The sequence below is a fragment of the Malurus melanocephalus genome, unplaced genomic scaffold (assembly GCF_030028575.1).
Source record: "Malurus melanocephalus ecotype Western Australia unplaced genomic scaffold, MMel_1.1 scaffold_430, whole genome shotgun sequence".
Taxonomy (NCBI): domain Eukaryota; kingdom Metazoa; phylum Chordata; class Aves; order Passeriformes; family Maluridae; genus Malurus; species Malurus melanocephalus.
Genome location: NW_026623662.1, coordinates 39,794 through 55,602, shown reverse-complemented (window position 1 = coordinate 55,602; position 15,809 = coordinate 39,794). Strand labels below are relative to the sequence as shown.

Below are 15,809 nucleotides of genomic sequence, written 5' to 3'. Positions count from 1 at the left end.
GAGAGCTTCCAGAACATTCCAGGGGCTCCAGGAGAGCTGGAGAGGGACTGGGGCCAAGGGCTGCAGGGACAGGACACAGGGAATGGATCAGAGTGGAAAAGGGGAGATTGGGGTGGGATCTGGGGAATTGGGAATTCCTGCCTGGGAGGATGGGGAGAGGCTGGGATGGAATTCCTGGAGAATTCCTGGATCCCTGTCCAAGTCCAGGCTGGACATTGGGGTTTGGAACACCCTGGGACAGTGGGAGCTGTCCCTATAGCAGGGCTGGGAAGGAGATGAGCTTTAAGCCCCCTTCAACCCCACATCTTTGCATGATTCTAATCCTAAGCCAGACCTCACCCCCAGTGACTGTGTCATTCCAGGACCATCCAGTCCCTGTGTCTCCATCCCAAGCTGTGTCTCACTAACAGTGTTTTCTGCAGGATCTCTGTGAGAACAGAAGCAGTTCAAAATCAGAGTGAGAGGTGGATGTGAAGCACAAAGCTTTGCAGAGCCCCTGTTCATTTATTGTCTGGGCATGTTGCTCTCAGGTTTTTGAAGTCTCCAGGGCTGCTGAGCTCACACCTTTCCATCTCATCTTTTCATGTTTTGCTGTCTTGGCCTCCAGCCACCTCCTGGATAGTCTGGGTGATTCATCAACTTGCTTTTTGCTCCCAGAATATGAATTTCAGTGCTGTCTCCAAGCTCAGCTGTGTTGTGTGAATGTCTTGAACTCTTTGCCCCCGAATCTTTCTGCATTTTGAGTGTTCACACTTGGGTACAGTGCCAGTAAATAACTGGCGCTCGTGGCTGGGGACTTGTTTGAGCTGCTCTGTCCCTGCAGCAACAGATTAATTCTTAGGGCTCCTATCTTGTATTCCTGTGTAATTTGCTGTGCCTAAACTTTGCAAACCAGGCACCAAATTTATCTTTTTTTCTTTATTTCTTTTCCTGGTTCTGTGAAAGTCTCAACTTAAAACCTTTCCCTCCCTTTAGGAGCAGTTGGGTTTTTACCTTTACATGTTTACATACTGACCCTTCTGACTTCTAAATTCATTTAACATTTTCAAAGAAAATGAGAGCGTTCTGATGCTTTCCAAGGGTAAGAGTTCATTGTAGGATTTATGGACCMAGCTCAGCACTGTGAAAGCAGAGATCAATTCCACTGAATTTGAAATCAACTCCAGGCAGTGGTCTGTGTTCACACGGTGTGCAAAGCTTTGCAGAGGTCAAACCAAACAGAGAGTGCTGTGACCTTTGGGTCCCAGCTAGAGGAACCACTGCAAAGGTGAGGGACCTTTTGGTATTTAAGTTTTCTTATTAGTTTTGGTCAATATTTATTGAAGTGATTTTGACCTAATCTTACAGAAAGCCCAGCTCTGGTTTGTCATCCATCTRTGTTCCACTTGCTTTTTGTGTTCCYCTCTGTGSAAAGTGGGAGTTCACTTGAACAGGAACTCTACCAGGGAYAGATACTCCAGATCCCTCTGTGCATCTGCCTTTGTAGTCAATTCTTGTGTGAATTCCTGGTGGGAAGGGTTTAGTTCTGAGTTTAGCTACAGAGGAGTTGCCACTGTAAAACTGAATTACGAGTAGAACCGATTTGGGTTACCAAGGGGAGGRTTTTTTTWTTTTTTWAAGATYTGCTGTTCATTCCTTCCCCTGCTCCCAGGTGTGGGTASAGTTGATGATCTTTCTTGCAAGGACAGGAGTAGGGATGTCTGGTGAGATTCCTTCTGGCCCCATGGTTGTTTTGCTGACCTAATTTGGCTCTYTGTAGCTGCAGTCCACTGATGATGCTGTGCCAGGTCAGTGAAACTTTTCCAATTAATGTATTGAACAGGGATTCCATCTGAAACGAACTTGGTGTGTGTTTTAATTTCCCTCTGCTTTTTATGACATCTTAGATGAGTTTTTTTTGTTGGCTGAGGATTTTTCCATGTTTCTTTTTTCAGAAGAACATTTTGGAGTGCACTATTTGAATCTCAAACTCTGGACTGAGGCTCTTTTACAGAGCTGTTGTTATTTCCCAGTGTCCAGTTTTGGTTCATTGATGTGTTTTTCACATGTATATTTTTTTTTTAAACTGCCTTCAGGTGAACAAGGTAGGAGAAAGTGCAGCTCAAGTGGGATTTGTGGAGTGCTTTAAAGGCTCATTATTTAAAAATAAATTGAAGGGCTTCTTCTGAGTGTCTCTCTTCATGTGTAATTCAGTGAGAGTTCAGCCTGAGAAAAGGTTGGGCCCCGAGTATTCATAACTTATCACAAAACAAGAGTGGTGTGAAAGCAACGTACGAAGCTGTGCTGCTAATTGCTTCCACATTTTAATAAGGATTGTTGATTTGCATTATGCAGGAGAAGCTAGGTTACACTGACCTTACCAGGGAATACTGGGAGAACCTGAAAGGAGGGAATGCTGTGAGCACAGAGAATGGAGAAAAAAAACTCTTGAAGGGGGAAAAATTAGAGGTTTTGCCACTTGGATGAAGCTCAAAAYCAAACTGAATGGCAACACCAAAGGGTTTGTTATGGCCTTGATAAATAATGAAAATGCTGATTTGAACTCATAAATATTCTGATTAAATCTTCTAAAAAATTTGTGTTGTTCAAATTATTGGGAGAATGGTTTTAGTCTTAGCTGGTGTTGTTTCAGAGCAAGGACACCCAGCTTGGAGAAAGGAGGAGACTGTCAAAAGATTTAATGGACAGATGGAAATATTTACAGCAGGAAAATTAGTGGGGGCTTATTTGCTTCCACCTAAAATGGGATTTTTGCAATTTGCCAAAGCACTGAGTTGGTTTTTGGGAAATGGTTGTGGTTAAAAGGATCTGATGTTGGCTCAATTTGTGCTACTTGTTAAATTTTCACAGGTGGTGTAAAACTTGCATTAAATAATGTTTCACAATGAAAAGAGTTCCTTTTTTATGGTCCATAGAGTTCCCTTCAGCAAAGCACGATGAAGCAAATTAAATTTGGTTTTAGCCCTGTGATATTTCAGAGTTCCCAATAAAGTGAAGTTGGGGCAGGGCTGCTCTCAGCCATTGGGAACAGATCTCATGAACCCTTTCCTCGCTGCTGCAGGTGAAGGAGAACCTGCTCTCCTGCAAGATGCTGCTGCACTGCAAACGGGACGAGCTGCGCAAGCTGTGGATCGAGGGCATCGAGCACAAGCACGTGCTCAACCTGCTGGACGAGATCGAGAACATCAAACAGGTGCCCCAGAAACTGGAGCAGTGCATGGCCAGCAAGCGCTACCTCAACGCCACCGACATGCTGGTACGGTGTCCCCTCGTGTCCCCTCGTGTCACCCCCCGTGTCTGGTGTCACTCTGCCATCACCTTCCTTTTGTTTTCTGTTCCTCCTTTTCTCCTGTGCGAGCCCTGGTGCAGTCACGGCATCGTGGTGATGTTTTATCAATCAGGCTAAGCTGAAATAGAGGCCAGAGAAAGTTAAGAGAATGAGAATTGACAAGTTTAATCCAGGCCTAACAGCCCCCTGGTACATTAGGGCAGACAAAGCTTCCTCCTGAGGCTACACCAAAATAGACCCTGAATCACGAGATCTTCACCTTTTATAAATTCTGCCTTTTTAACATATTGGGCCTTAATTCTCCAATGATCTTTACAGATGATGATTTCAACCACCCCAAACGTGCTCCCCTCCCCAATTCTCTGTTGTTTCCATATTTTGGGGCTCTGAGGTGTCCTTGGATTCAGGCTCAGAGAGGAATTGTTTTGTCTGAAGATGAGAGAACGGTAGTTTTTAGTGCTATACTAGAGAAGTACCAGAATACAGACGCATGAAAATATAGAAACTAAAAATCCTAAGACATCAACCCCAGTGTCACTCTGCCATCACCTTCCTTTTGTTTTCTGTTCCTCATTTTCTCCTGTGCCAGCTCTGGTGTAGTCACAGCATTGTGGTGATGCTTTATCAATCAGGCTCAGCTGAAATAGAGGCAAGACAAAGTTAAGAGAATGAGAATAGACAACTTTAATCCAGGTCTAACAGCCCCCTGGTACATTAGGGTAGACAAAGCCTCCTCCTGAGGCTACACCCAAAATGGACCCCGAGTCATGAGATCTTCACCTTTTATAAATTCTGCCTTTTTAACATATTGGGCCTTAATTCTCCAATGATCTTTTCAGGTGATGTCAACACCCCAAACTTACTTTCCCCAGTTCTCTGTTGTTTCCATATTTTGGGGCTCTGAGGCAGCGAAGTGTCCTTGGATTCAGGCTCAGAGAGGAATTGTTTTGTCTAAAGATGGGAGAACGGTAGTTTTGGAGAAATACAAGAATACAGATGCAGGAAAATATAGAAACAAAAAATCCTAAGGCATCATTTGAATGTTCTGGATGGGCAGGGACCTTAAATCCCATCCACTTCCCATCCCCTGCTGTGGGCAGGGACAGCTTCTGCTGTCCCAGGGTGCTCCAAGCCCCATCCAACCTGGCCTTGGAGCAGCTCCAGAAATGGGAAAATCAAAGTGTGGTGTTTGCTTGATAATTTTGATTGTCATGTGAAATTTTCATAATCAAAGTGTGGTGTTTGCCTGATAGTTTTGATTGTCAGATATGAAAAAGGAGATGTAAATTAAGGGTGTTCAGTGTATTAAAGCACAATATTCAGAGTTACCATCAGTATCAGGTGAAATGGTGGTTTTTTTTTCACTGATGGATTTCTCAGAATCAGGACCCCTGGTAAAGGAATCACAAAACCACTGAAATCATTTTGGTTTGSRTTTTTTTKKKGRWKWYYTTTTKRAWTTWAAAAAAAAATAATTMAAAATTSCAGAAAATCTTCTTTSTTAAARTCTTCTCTTTATTCCATACCCATTTTTATTAGAGAAGATCTGTCCTGTGTCCCTCCTGTTTCATCCCCAGACTGCTCTCACCGCTTTGGTCATTATTCAGAGGGGAGATTCTTGTGCAATTTAGGAATTTTTGCCTGATTGGATGAGAGGACAAAGCCTGAAGGTTTGGGTTGGGCATTAGGAAGAATTTAATCACGAAAAGTGTGATTAGACATGGGRATGAACAGAATTAAAGCAATTATTGAAATTTTGAATTTTAAAAAATACTTTCAAAATTCCACACAAGTCATCTGTTGCCTATTTGAAGTCTGTGATAGGAAGTGTAAGAAGAAAAAAYAACATTGCTTAGGATTTATTGTACATTATGCTTTAGAAATGGTTTTCAGCCTGYGTATTTGATATCTTACTGATTTTTGCAATATTTTTGTGCATTTATTTTAAATTTAAGCACTGATGTATATATAAATATGTGTGTTTGGGTAAAGCTGCCTGTGGCTGTGAGGGAGAGACAGCATTAGATCTCTCTGATTTATAGATTTCTGCAGCATTTCTGTTGCTGCTCTGTGTTTGGTTGTTTTTTTGTTTCCCCAATAGAAAATCTTCCCTAATAAATCAAATAACAATGATACAAAAAGCAGCTGTTAGTTCCTGGGCTGTTTTGAATATATCAGAGAACGCAGCGAAACCTCAAGTGGAAATTGAACACTTAATTTCAGCCACTCCTTGACACTGGCAATTCTCATTTGAAGACAAATGTGCCTGTGTAAAAAAACAGTAATTCACCTGCATTTGGAGCTTTTCCCTGGCCAAAAATCCCTGTAGAGGCTCATTGGCTTTTGCCTCTTGTGAGGCTGTGATGTTGGAATCACTCATGGCTGTGGGATAATTCCCTTCTCTTTTGCTCTGATAGGAATATGATATCAAATCATCCCTAATCTGTCAGGGAGCAGCGTGCCTCRAGCTCTGCCCATCCTTTGCTTTCACTCCTCGAGGTAACCAAATGCTCATTCCTCAAAAAAAGCCCCGAGCAATCTGCCCAGGAGTTTGTASCCTCACCCTGCAATCACAGCCCTGATTAAKGTGTGATCCATATGGTCAGAATCARACCTTTTTAGCCCTTTTTAGCAATTTCACCCGAGGCATCACCCCAGCCTGCTGCAYCCCCTTCCTGCAGCCCGCTCTTTGTATTCCGCTGGCATTAATTGAAGTAATTTTGCCACTGAAGCGTGTTTSGAACCTCTGCATTTAAATTGAAATTTTAATTCCCTTATTGTTTGGAAAAGACGGCTGAGGATGGCTTGTTACAGGTTTCATTATCGCTCCAAACTCTCCAGCTGCTGGTTCTAATGTGCAGTGACTGAGTAATGCAGGCAAGGATTGTTAATAAAAGAGTGGCAGCTTTTCCCACTCGGATAAACACAATGCAGAGGTASTTTGTGACAGCTTACATTTGTATGAAGTTAAAAATTTTTTTCAAGTGACAGCTTTTTTTCTTTCTGATTCTGTAGCCAGCCAGAGCAGCACACAAATATCAGGTGTTGCTGTTGTGTGTTTCTTCCAGCATCTTGATAATTCCAGGAACAGAGGCAGCAGGATRGGGTTTGCTGTCCTATAATTGCACATTACAGGTTGTCTAAAAACCCACTTCCAGCATCCTTTGAATTGTGAAGCTTTGGAGAATTTAGCAATGTCTGGAACAGATAAAACGCCTGTTGGAGCTGGAATGCATTTTGGTTATTTTCCATTTCTTTATGCGCCTTTTTTATAGAGTGAGTTTGTGCATTTGCCTGAAATGGAGCTGTTTTTTTCGCATGCTGAGTTACTGACAGCAATATTCACTTTATGTGGCACTCMAGTGCACGTGCAGCCATTTGTGTGTGGGTTTTGTTTAATGTAAAACAAAAAAAAAAAGGGTTCTGGGGTGACCTTGTGTCTCTGCACAACTCCATGAGAGAAGGGGGCAGCCGGGGGAGATTTGGGATCTCATCCCAGGGAACAGGGACAGGAGGAGAGGGAACGGCCTCAAATTGCACCAGGAGAGGTTTAGGTCAGACATTGGAGAAAATTCCTTCCTGGAAAGGTTGTGGTGGTGGAGTCCCCATCCCTGGAGGGATTTCAAAGCCCTGTGGATGTGACACTTGGGGACAGGGACAGTGGTGGCTTTGGCAGTGCTGGGRATGGTTGGACTCGATGACCTTGGACATCTTTTCCAATTTACACCATTCCATGAATCTCTGATCTGATACTGAGGGAATTTCTGACCCAGGAGGAGCTTCTTAAGAACAATCCCCAAAAAGAGGAGCAGAGCACAGGCCAGGGACGAGTTGGGGTCACTTCCCTGGAATGAGGAATCCCAATTCTTCCACCAGAGCTGTTCTGGAAGCATCCAGAGCAGAGATCAGCAGCAATGGCCAGGACAAGACATTCATCCTTGCAGGAGGCATTTCCATGTCCAGTTTCCCCAGCACTGGGCCGTGGATTGATTATTCTCTGCATGTTAATTAATAAATTAATTAGCTCAAGATGGTGGAGGTCTCTGCTGTTGCTTTAATTCTTCTGATTCCACTGAACCCATAGGGAGAACTGAACATTTTCCAATTGTTTCTATTATTGAGATAAAATACTAAAAACAGTGGAGGGAAAAAATACTATTGAATCGAATAATTCAAGGTCATGTGGTATTAATTAAATAAAAACTTTTCAGGCTGCTTTGGGTTTGTCTGAATTTGCTCAAACACAGGAACTGCACAAATCTGTCCTTAGGAGAAGAGAGAGGAGCATTGCTATTTCCAGGTGATTTTTTTTTTTTTTTTGTTTGGAAGACAAGAAGGAAAAATAAAGGTGGAAARAGGGAAGGATGGAGCCCTTTGATTATTCTTCACTCGACTTCCCCCATCCTTTTATTACAGAGTGAGGAATTTGTGTTTTCCTCATGGACACATCCTTCTCCTGTGTCCTTTTCCCAGGAAATACAAAGCTGCAGTGACAATATTTGTTCCTTCAGAAGCAGGGGATGCTCCAGCGCCTCCTTTTCTTTCTCTTCCAATATTAAGAACTTAAATTTCAGTTTTCTAATGTCAGCATAATAATAATATATATTTCCTGCTTTGCTTTTTGATGTGAGTAAGAGCAGCAAGATTTTTTTTTTTGGAGCCCACCACTTTCTTACTGCACATTTGGCATTTTACGATAAAAACTGCAGGATTTTCCAACACARCTGGGTGACTTTGTGGATGGAATCACAGAATGGTTTGAGTTGGGAAATTAAAGATTATCCAGTTCTTACTCCTGCCATGACAGGGACATTTTCCATTATCCCAGGGTGCTCCAATCCCAACATCCAGCCTGGCCTTGGACCCTTCCAGGGATTCAGGGGCAGCCACAGCTTCTCTGGAAAACAAATGAAGGTGACACAGGGAAAGGAGATAGAGTGGAAATTGAACCTGGGTAAGGATATTCTGGAGAAGAGTGAGGACAAGGAGTTTAAAATATTGGAATTTTTTCTCAAGAGCTCTGTGTGTAAAATATTTACCCTTTTCTTCCTCATCCCCTAATGAACTTYTCATCCCAGAGAAGCTGTGGGTGCCCCTGGCTCCCTGGCAGTGCCCAAGACCAGGCTTGGAGCACCCTGGGACAGTGGGGAGGTGTCCCCATGGCAGGGGTGGCACTGGATGGGTTTTAATGTCCCCTCAACCCAAACCCTCTCTAATTCTCCAGCATTCCTCACATTAATCCTCTGGAAAAGCCTTTGTAATGGTGTCACCTCCCTGGCAAACCTTGGCCATGGCTGAGAGGTTTCATTTTGATCTCCTGGCTGGAGCTGCCCCCTGTGCCTTTCCTCAGGCTGGCACAAGGAGAAGCTTTCAATTAAAAATTCAGTGTAGTGAGCAGAGTTCTTACACCTTAAATACTCTGGAATAATGAAATAAATAAAAATAACAGCACAGTTCTGAGGCTGCATTTTATTTACTRCCTGCCTTTCAGCTGGAACAGGGAAAATCAATAAAAAACAGCCTTTCATTTTGTTTCTGCACAATTCCTCAGCGTTCAGGTGCTGCTGCCACGGAAGAGTTTTATATTTTGGAATTAAGCAAGTGGAAATAAGAGTCTGGTTTGGTTTGGGGGCTCTGGAGAAATGCTTTTATAGGAATTTAAATTTTTTATATATATATTTTATATGTATTTTTATTCTATATTTTTAATAGGAATTTAAATTTTGAAATTCTCTTTTCTGAATTTCTCTTTTTTTTTAGTTTCTGCTTGAAATACTATTTTGGGAAGTGGCACCTCCAGGGTTGTGTCTCATTTAATGTGAGGTGTAAGTTTATTTTTAAAGGAGTTGCTTTCTGTTAATTGTTAATGATTTGCAAACCTGGTGATTCCTTAGGGTGAGGGACAGTGAGAAAAAGGCACCTTGTTTTTTATGAATTTTATTAATTCTATATATACCTGGAGCACCTTCACAAAAACATGAAAATCATGAGTTTTGTGTGTCTGGTAAAAGATCTGGAGCCACACCAGGAATATCTGAGGGCTTTGGTTTGTCCAGGTTGGGTTTGGTAGAATATTGGTGAGTTCTCCATGCAATAAATGTTGTAGTTTTTATTCTTAAAACATTTCCACCTGTTTCCTGTATATTTTTTCTTTAAATTCTTCTTTTATTATTTTTAATAAGCTTCCTAGGCTAGTTTTAAACACAATAGAACGTGGAATTTTTTTTCCTTAGAAACATCTTATTTTTTTCCCCTTGGGCATAGTTATCAATGACTTCATCTCATATTTTTCCTGCTGGAATTTGCATTTTCTGGGCAAAAAAAAAAACAAAACAAAAAAGTGCCCCGAGGAGCAGCGATGCCTCTCCAGAGCATCACCAGGGGGCTCTTTCTTCTGCTAATCCCAACCCTTCATCGAGCTGATGGAAGTTTATTAATTAAGAAATCAGGCTGGAATCAAGGTGGAGCACAGTTTGAGTACTGAGAAAGCTTTTCCAGGAATTGCTGATCTTTTCAGGAATTCTTTTTGAAACTCTGGGGTGTAAAACTGAATTTTATCCCCAGCRAAACATTGCAACAAACACCATGAAAAAACATTGAAGAGGAGTTATGGAAACTACAAAATAATCCAGATAAATCTGACGGAATCATTTAAAAAATGCAGCTTTAAAGCTGGTGGAAAGGTGTCACAAATTTAACTTTTACTGAAGCATTCRAAACATTTGGGATGAAAATGGAAATGAGAAATGAATGGAAAAAAGTCCTGGGTAATTCTGTGGTGCCAATGGATAATTCTGCCATTTCAGGGAAGTCATTTGTCCGTGCTGCTGTAGAAATTGCAGAATTTGTGTTCGTGTCCAAGTGAGCAGTTGGATAAACTCTTGTTTTTAGTCCTTCTCTTCCTCCAGCACCAYTTTTGGTTCCAGCACTTTGTTGCTCGAAAGACATTGATGAATTACAGCGAGTGGAGGAGGAAGAGAATGATTGATGGGTGACTGAGGCAAATGCAAAAGAAGGAAATTTCTGTAGCTGGAGGAAAGGACAGCGARCGAGGAACATAATTTTATAAATATTTAAAAGTTTGCCGAGGGAAAACAGTGTTTGGTCATTGCCTTTGGAACACTTCAGGAGAAATAAAAGCTGTTTGTCCTTCGTGTTGAGGTGTTTTGGAGCAGGTTTGCCCAAAATCACCCTTTCACCCTGGTTSTGTTTGTACATTTTCCTGTCAGATCAGTTTGCAGAGAGGGTTTGTCCCAGGATGAGCTGTTTTCCTGCAAACTGAGCACTTTTTCCCTTTTTTTTTTTTGTGTGTGTGGGGCTTAAAATCTTTCAAAGTGATCTTCCAAACCATTTCCCCTCTCAGCTTCAGTCATCTGTGTCATCCCCCGCTTTTCTGTGCATCATTTGGTCACAAATCCTTTCATGCCACAAATGGGAGGGAGCTCATCTCTTCCCAAAATATTTCAAAGGAGCCATCACCATCTTTTCCAGCTCTTTGTTTGCTTTTTACTCATTTATTCTTGCAGAATTTTTAAAGTTGAACAAAAAGGGAGCAGTTTTTTCCTTTCTCTGAGTTTCCATCGTGTTATCAACCCCCAGATTATCCTCAGCTCCTCTTGAATCCTCATGTTCTGGGTACTTTTTCTCCTTTCCACGATTTTCACTGAAATCTCCCTTCTTTAGCATCATCAGGGTGGTTTTTAAATCAAGAGTTCATCTTCAATAATTCAAATCCACTTCTTTGTCTTGACACCCCCTCACACTTGTGGCAATTTGGTGGCAGACGATGCCCAACCTTCAGATTTCTGATTTTACACCCAAGTTTTCCATGCATCCCATTTTTTGGAGGGCTTTTCTGCTTCATCCCGATTTGCCTTGCCAACAAAACACTAAAAACAAATTCAGAGATTAAACACAGCCTTGATAAAACTTGGAATTAAAAGATAAAAATGCAAGGTAAAGCAGTTTTAATCAGGTACTCATTGATTTTTTTCCAGCAGTGGAGGTTCCAGGTGTTTCACAATTTTCTGGTTTTTGGGTGTTATTCTGTGATTCCAACTGTTCTGTGGTTCCCTGCATTGCCCATCGAAAATGGGGGAATTTTGCAGATTTAAATTCAGGAGCTCCTTTTTTATTTTATTGCCAATAAACTTAGGAGTGATTCGGGTTTTGAGGTGGGGGAAGAAAGAGAACAAATCCCACTGAAGTAAACGTTTTTTCCCTGCTCTCCAGGTACAATTTGAGTCCCACAGTTTTATTCCCCTCCCTTTTCTCAAATTGCTTTTTCCGTGGCTTTTGCTCAATCTGTCACAGCTCCTGTGCCGAGACAGTGGGTGCCACAGGAATTGGGTGACAGAGGAATTGGGTGGCACAGGAATTGTGTCACACAGGAATTGGATGATGCAGGAATTCAGTGGCACAGGAATTTGGTGGTGCAGGAGTTTGGTGGCAGAGAAATTTGGTGCCACAGAAATTGAGTGGCATGGAAATGGGGTGGTGCAGGAATTCAGTGGCACAGGAATTTGGTGGTGCAGAAATTGGGTGGCAGAGGAATTTGGTGATGGAGAAATTCGATGGCACAGAAATTGGGTGCCACAGAAATTGAGTGGCGCAGGAAATTGGGTGCCACAGAAATTGAGTGGCACAGGAAATTGGGTGCCACAGAAATTGGGTGGCACAGGAATTGGGTGCCACAGAAATTGGGTGGCAGAGAAATTTGGTGACATGGGAATTGGGTGGCAAAGGAATTGGGTGTCACAGAAATAGGGTGATGCAGAAATTGGGTGGTGCAGGAATTCAGTGGCACAGGAATTTGGTGGTGCAGGAATTGGGTGGCAGAAAATTCAGTGCCACAGGAATTGGGTGCCACAGGAATTTGGTGGCACAGAAGTTTGGTGGCACAGGAGCTTAGTGACTCGTGAATTGTGTGACACAGAAATTGGGTGGTGCAGGAATTTGGTGGCACAGGCATTGGGTGCCACAGGAATCGGGCGCCACAGGAATTGGGTGCCACAGGAATTTGGTGGCACCTGGGAATGTTTCTCGCTGCCATTCTGCCTCTCGCCGATTCCCTCTGCAGCTCTTGGGTTGAGGATTTGGGCTGGAAGGGACCTTCAGGATCATCCACTCCATGGGCAAGAACTGGATTTTTTTTTTTTTTTTTCAAGAAAGGAAAAAATCCAGAATAATGATAGATTTATGAAATCATAGAATGGTTTGGGATGGAAGGAGCTTAAAAATCATCCAGTGCCACCCCCAACCTTGGCAGGGACCTTCCACCACCCCAGGGTGCTCCAATCCCAATGTCCAGCCTGGACACTGCCAGGGATCCAGGAATTCTCTGGGAATTCCATCCCAGCCCCTCCCCACCCTCCCAGGGAATAGAAGGGTCACCATTTGTGGGTGTTGTGTCTCTGCCCAGTTCCAACTCCCCAAAGCTGCAGTGTGAAGCCTTTCCCTGTTTTCAGCAGAGTTTTCAGGCTCGCTCCTTATCTCCTGCACTCCGGTGCCAGTGGAATTCAGTGACCTGCTTGTTTAGATCTGCCTACACTTATTTTCCCATCATTTTCCCTCCCCGTACCTTGTGAAAGTGAGTCCCTTGTAAAAGCAGCAGATCAATTCTTCTTTTAAATGTCAGCATTGTTGTATTYGCCGGCGAGGCAGCTGGAACCTTCTGGGTTGTTGTTTATTTATTTACTCTTTCATTCCGAGGGCTCAGCTTTTTTCCTTTTGTCAGGTTGTGTTTGTGTACGGCTTGACTTTTATTTTTATCTCCAATTCTGACCCTCCACGTCGTTTTCTTTTAACCTTTCTCTGTTGTTTGCCCGTGTTTTCATATCTGTTGTCTAAATTCACAACAGGCTGGTTTCCCAGCCTGAAAGGATTTGGTTTTCTAGGCTGARTAATCGTAATTTCAGAAGGAATTCCTGGCTGGGAGGGTGGGGAGGAGCTGGGATGGAATTCCCAGAGAATTCCTGGATCCCTGGCAGTGTCCAGGCTGGACATTGGGATTGGAGCACCCTGGGGTGGTGGAAGGTCCCTGCCATGGTGGGGGTGGCACTGGATGAATTTCAAGCTCCCTTCCATCCCAAACCATTCTATGAATTCATAATTCTATCATTATTCTGCATTTTTCCCCTCTTGAAAAAAAAAAAATCCTTCAATTGAGAGCTTTCACTTCCTCCTTTCTCCCTTCCAGGCCCGTGGTGGTTCAGCAGAACCTTTGAGGGAATAAACAGATTTCATTTTTCACTTCTACCATGAGAARCTCAGAAAACTTTGACTGAAATCGGGCAAGAAGGAATTTTGACAAATGCCTTGTTAGCGCTTAACTTCTCATTTGTTATAAAATTCTAAATTAAACCCTTCCCAACTGCCTGGTGCACTGAGCAAGTGTTTAGCTGTGTTTTCTTTTGCAGGCAATTAAGCCTTGCTCTGAAGTGCCTGTGACCTTTAAAAAAGCTGCCTCGTGCTGCTGCTGCCGCGGTTATTTTCTATAAACTCCCAATTTGGAGTTTATACAAAGTGCAGCTCTTTTTTTTTGCGCTGATTTCATCTCTTTTCAATTTCCTAAGGGGTCTTTGCTTGTCGTAGGTGCTGTGAAACACAGAGATAAAAAGATTTAAACCTCACAAATAACTCTTGGATTATCTAATCCAAATTCTGCGGTAATCCAGGCTGATATTTTAATTAGAGTTTGGCTAAATTACAGTTATTGTGTGTTCATGAGCTGCTTTCAGTGGGAGAGTGCTGAATTAAAGAATTTGAAAAGGTTCTGGTGGCACTGCCCATTCTTTCGGTACAGTTTGTTTATTGGAAAGCAGTTTTTCCAAAAGAATTAATAATTTATTTGTTGGTGATTCCYTTTCCAGCTGTTTTGTGTTGCTGTGGCTCCTCTCTGCACCCCAAACTCTGCCAAAAGCATCACATGGGGGAGCTCTCTTAGCTCTGATTATCTTTGTCCTACACAACACCACGATTCCCCTTCAGAAAAACAAAAATCACTAATTTCTGTTTAACTGAGCTGTGTGTGGGGAGAAAAGAGCCTGGAAGGATCTTCAGGTGCCATTTCTGGACTTTTGAACTTCTGTACATCTCATTTTCAGGTTTTCCCAGGCTGCTTTTCCATTTTCAWTATTAACTGGAGTCTTGCAGGATAATTCTTCCCTTCTTTATCCAATTCCACATCTTTTCATCCTTTCCAGCAGGTGATGGGAGTTTAAAAACCCACCACGTGGGAAAGCTGATGGGCATCTCCTGCAGAATCCAAGTTTTGGTGTGTTAGGAGCTCAGCGGGGGCAAAAAGTCCAAAAGGCTTCTTCTAAAACTCATTTCTAAAAACTTTTGAAAGTCTCTTCAAAAACTCATTTCGAAAAACTTATAGAAGGTTCCTTCTATAACTCATTTCTAAAAACTTCTCGGAAGTTTCTTCAAAAACTAATTTCTAAAAACTTCTAGAAAGTTCCTTCTAAAACTCATTTCTAAATCAAAAGTTTCTTCTAAAACTCATTTCTGAAAACTGGAAAGTTGCTTCAAAAACTCATTTCTAAAAGCTTCTCGAAAGTTTCTTCTAAAATCCATTTCTAAAAACTTTTGAAAGTTTCTTCAAAAACTCATTTCTAAACACTTCTCAAAATTTCTTCAAAAACTCCTTTCTAAAAATTTCTTAGATGTTTCTTCAGAAATTCATTTCTAAAAACTCAAAAGTTTCTTCTAAAACTCATTTCTAAAAGCTTCTCAAAAGTTTCCTCAAAAACTCATTTCTAAAAACTTCTAGAAAGTTTCTTCAAAAACTCATTTCTGAAAACTTCTAGAAAGTTTCTTCTAAAACTCATTTCTAAAAAGTCCTCGAAAGTTTCTTCTAAAACTCATTTCTAAAAAGTCCTCGAAAGTTTCTTCAAAAACTCATTTCTAAAAACCTCTCAGAAGTGTCTTCAAAAACTCATTTCTAAAAATGTCTCAAAAATGTCTTCAAAAATTCATTTCTAAAAACTTTCTCAAGTTTCCTCAAAAACTCATTTCTAAAAACCTCTCAAAAGTTTCCTCAAAAACTCCTTTTTAAAACTTCTCAAAAGTTTCTTCTAAAACTCATTTCTAAAAACTTCTCAAAAGTTTCTTCTAAAACTCATTTCTAAAAAGATTCATGTAAAACTTCAGCCACTGGTGATCTGCCTTTGGTGGATATTTAATTTTGTGCATTTTTTTATTGGCATCTTTGCTTCCTTTTGGTTTCTTGTTTTGTTCTGGGTTGGTTTATCCAGCACACAAAGGTTTTCATCTCATATTTTTCATTTTGGAATATAATCTTTGGTGCCGCTTTGTTGCCAGGAGCGAAATCACCTTTCTGCAAGCAAAACTGCAGATAGGAAAAATGCTTGGTTTGTGTTTTTATATTTATATTTTATTTATATAATTTATTTATAGTTATATTTTATATTTATATTTTTTATTTATATTTTTAAAATTTATTTATTGCCTTCTAAACTGGAGACCTTCCTTTGACTTCCATGAACATGAATAT

The 15,809-nt window shown here is 41.4% G+C and overlaps 1 protein-coding gene across 1 annotated transcript in view; it reads left to right on the top strand.

Moving 5' to 3' along the window:
• The window catches only part of LOC130581726 (exocyst complex component 4-like), a gene marked incomplete at its 3' end in the record, with an annotated part of 51,746 nt that overhangs the window by 16,955 nt on the left and 18,982 nt on the right, over positions 1 to 15,809 (top strand). Inside the window, exon 3 of the mRNA XM_057379997.1 lies at positions 3,062 to 3,256. Coding sequence (XP_057235980.1) covers positions 3,062 to 3,256 — 195 coding nt within the window. The remainder of the gene's footprint in view (positions 1 to 3,061; positions 3,257 to 15,809) is intronic.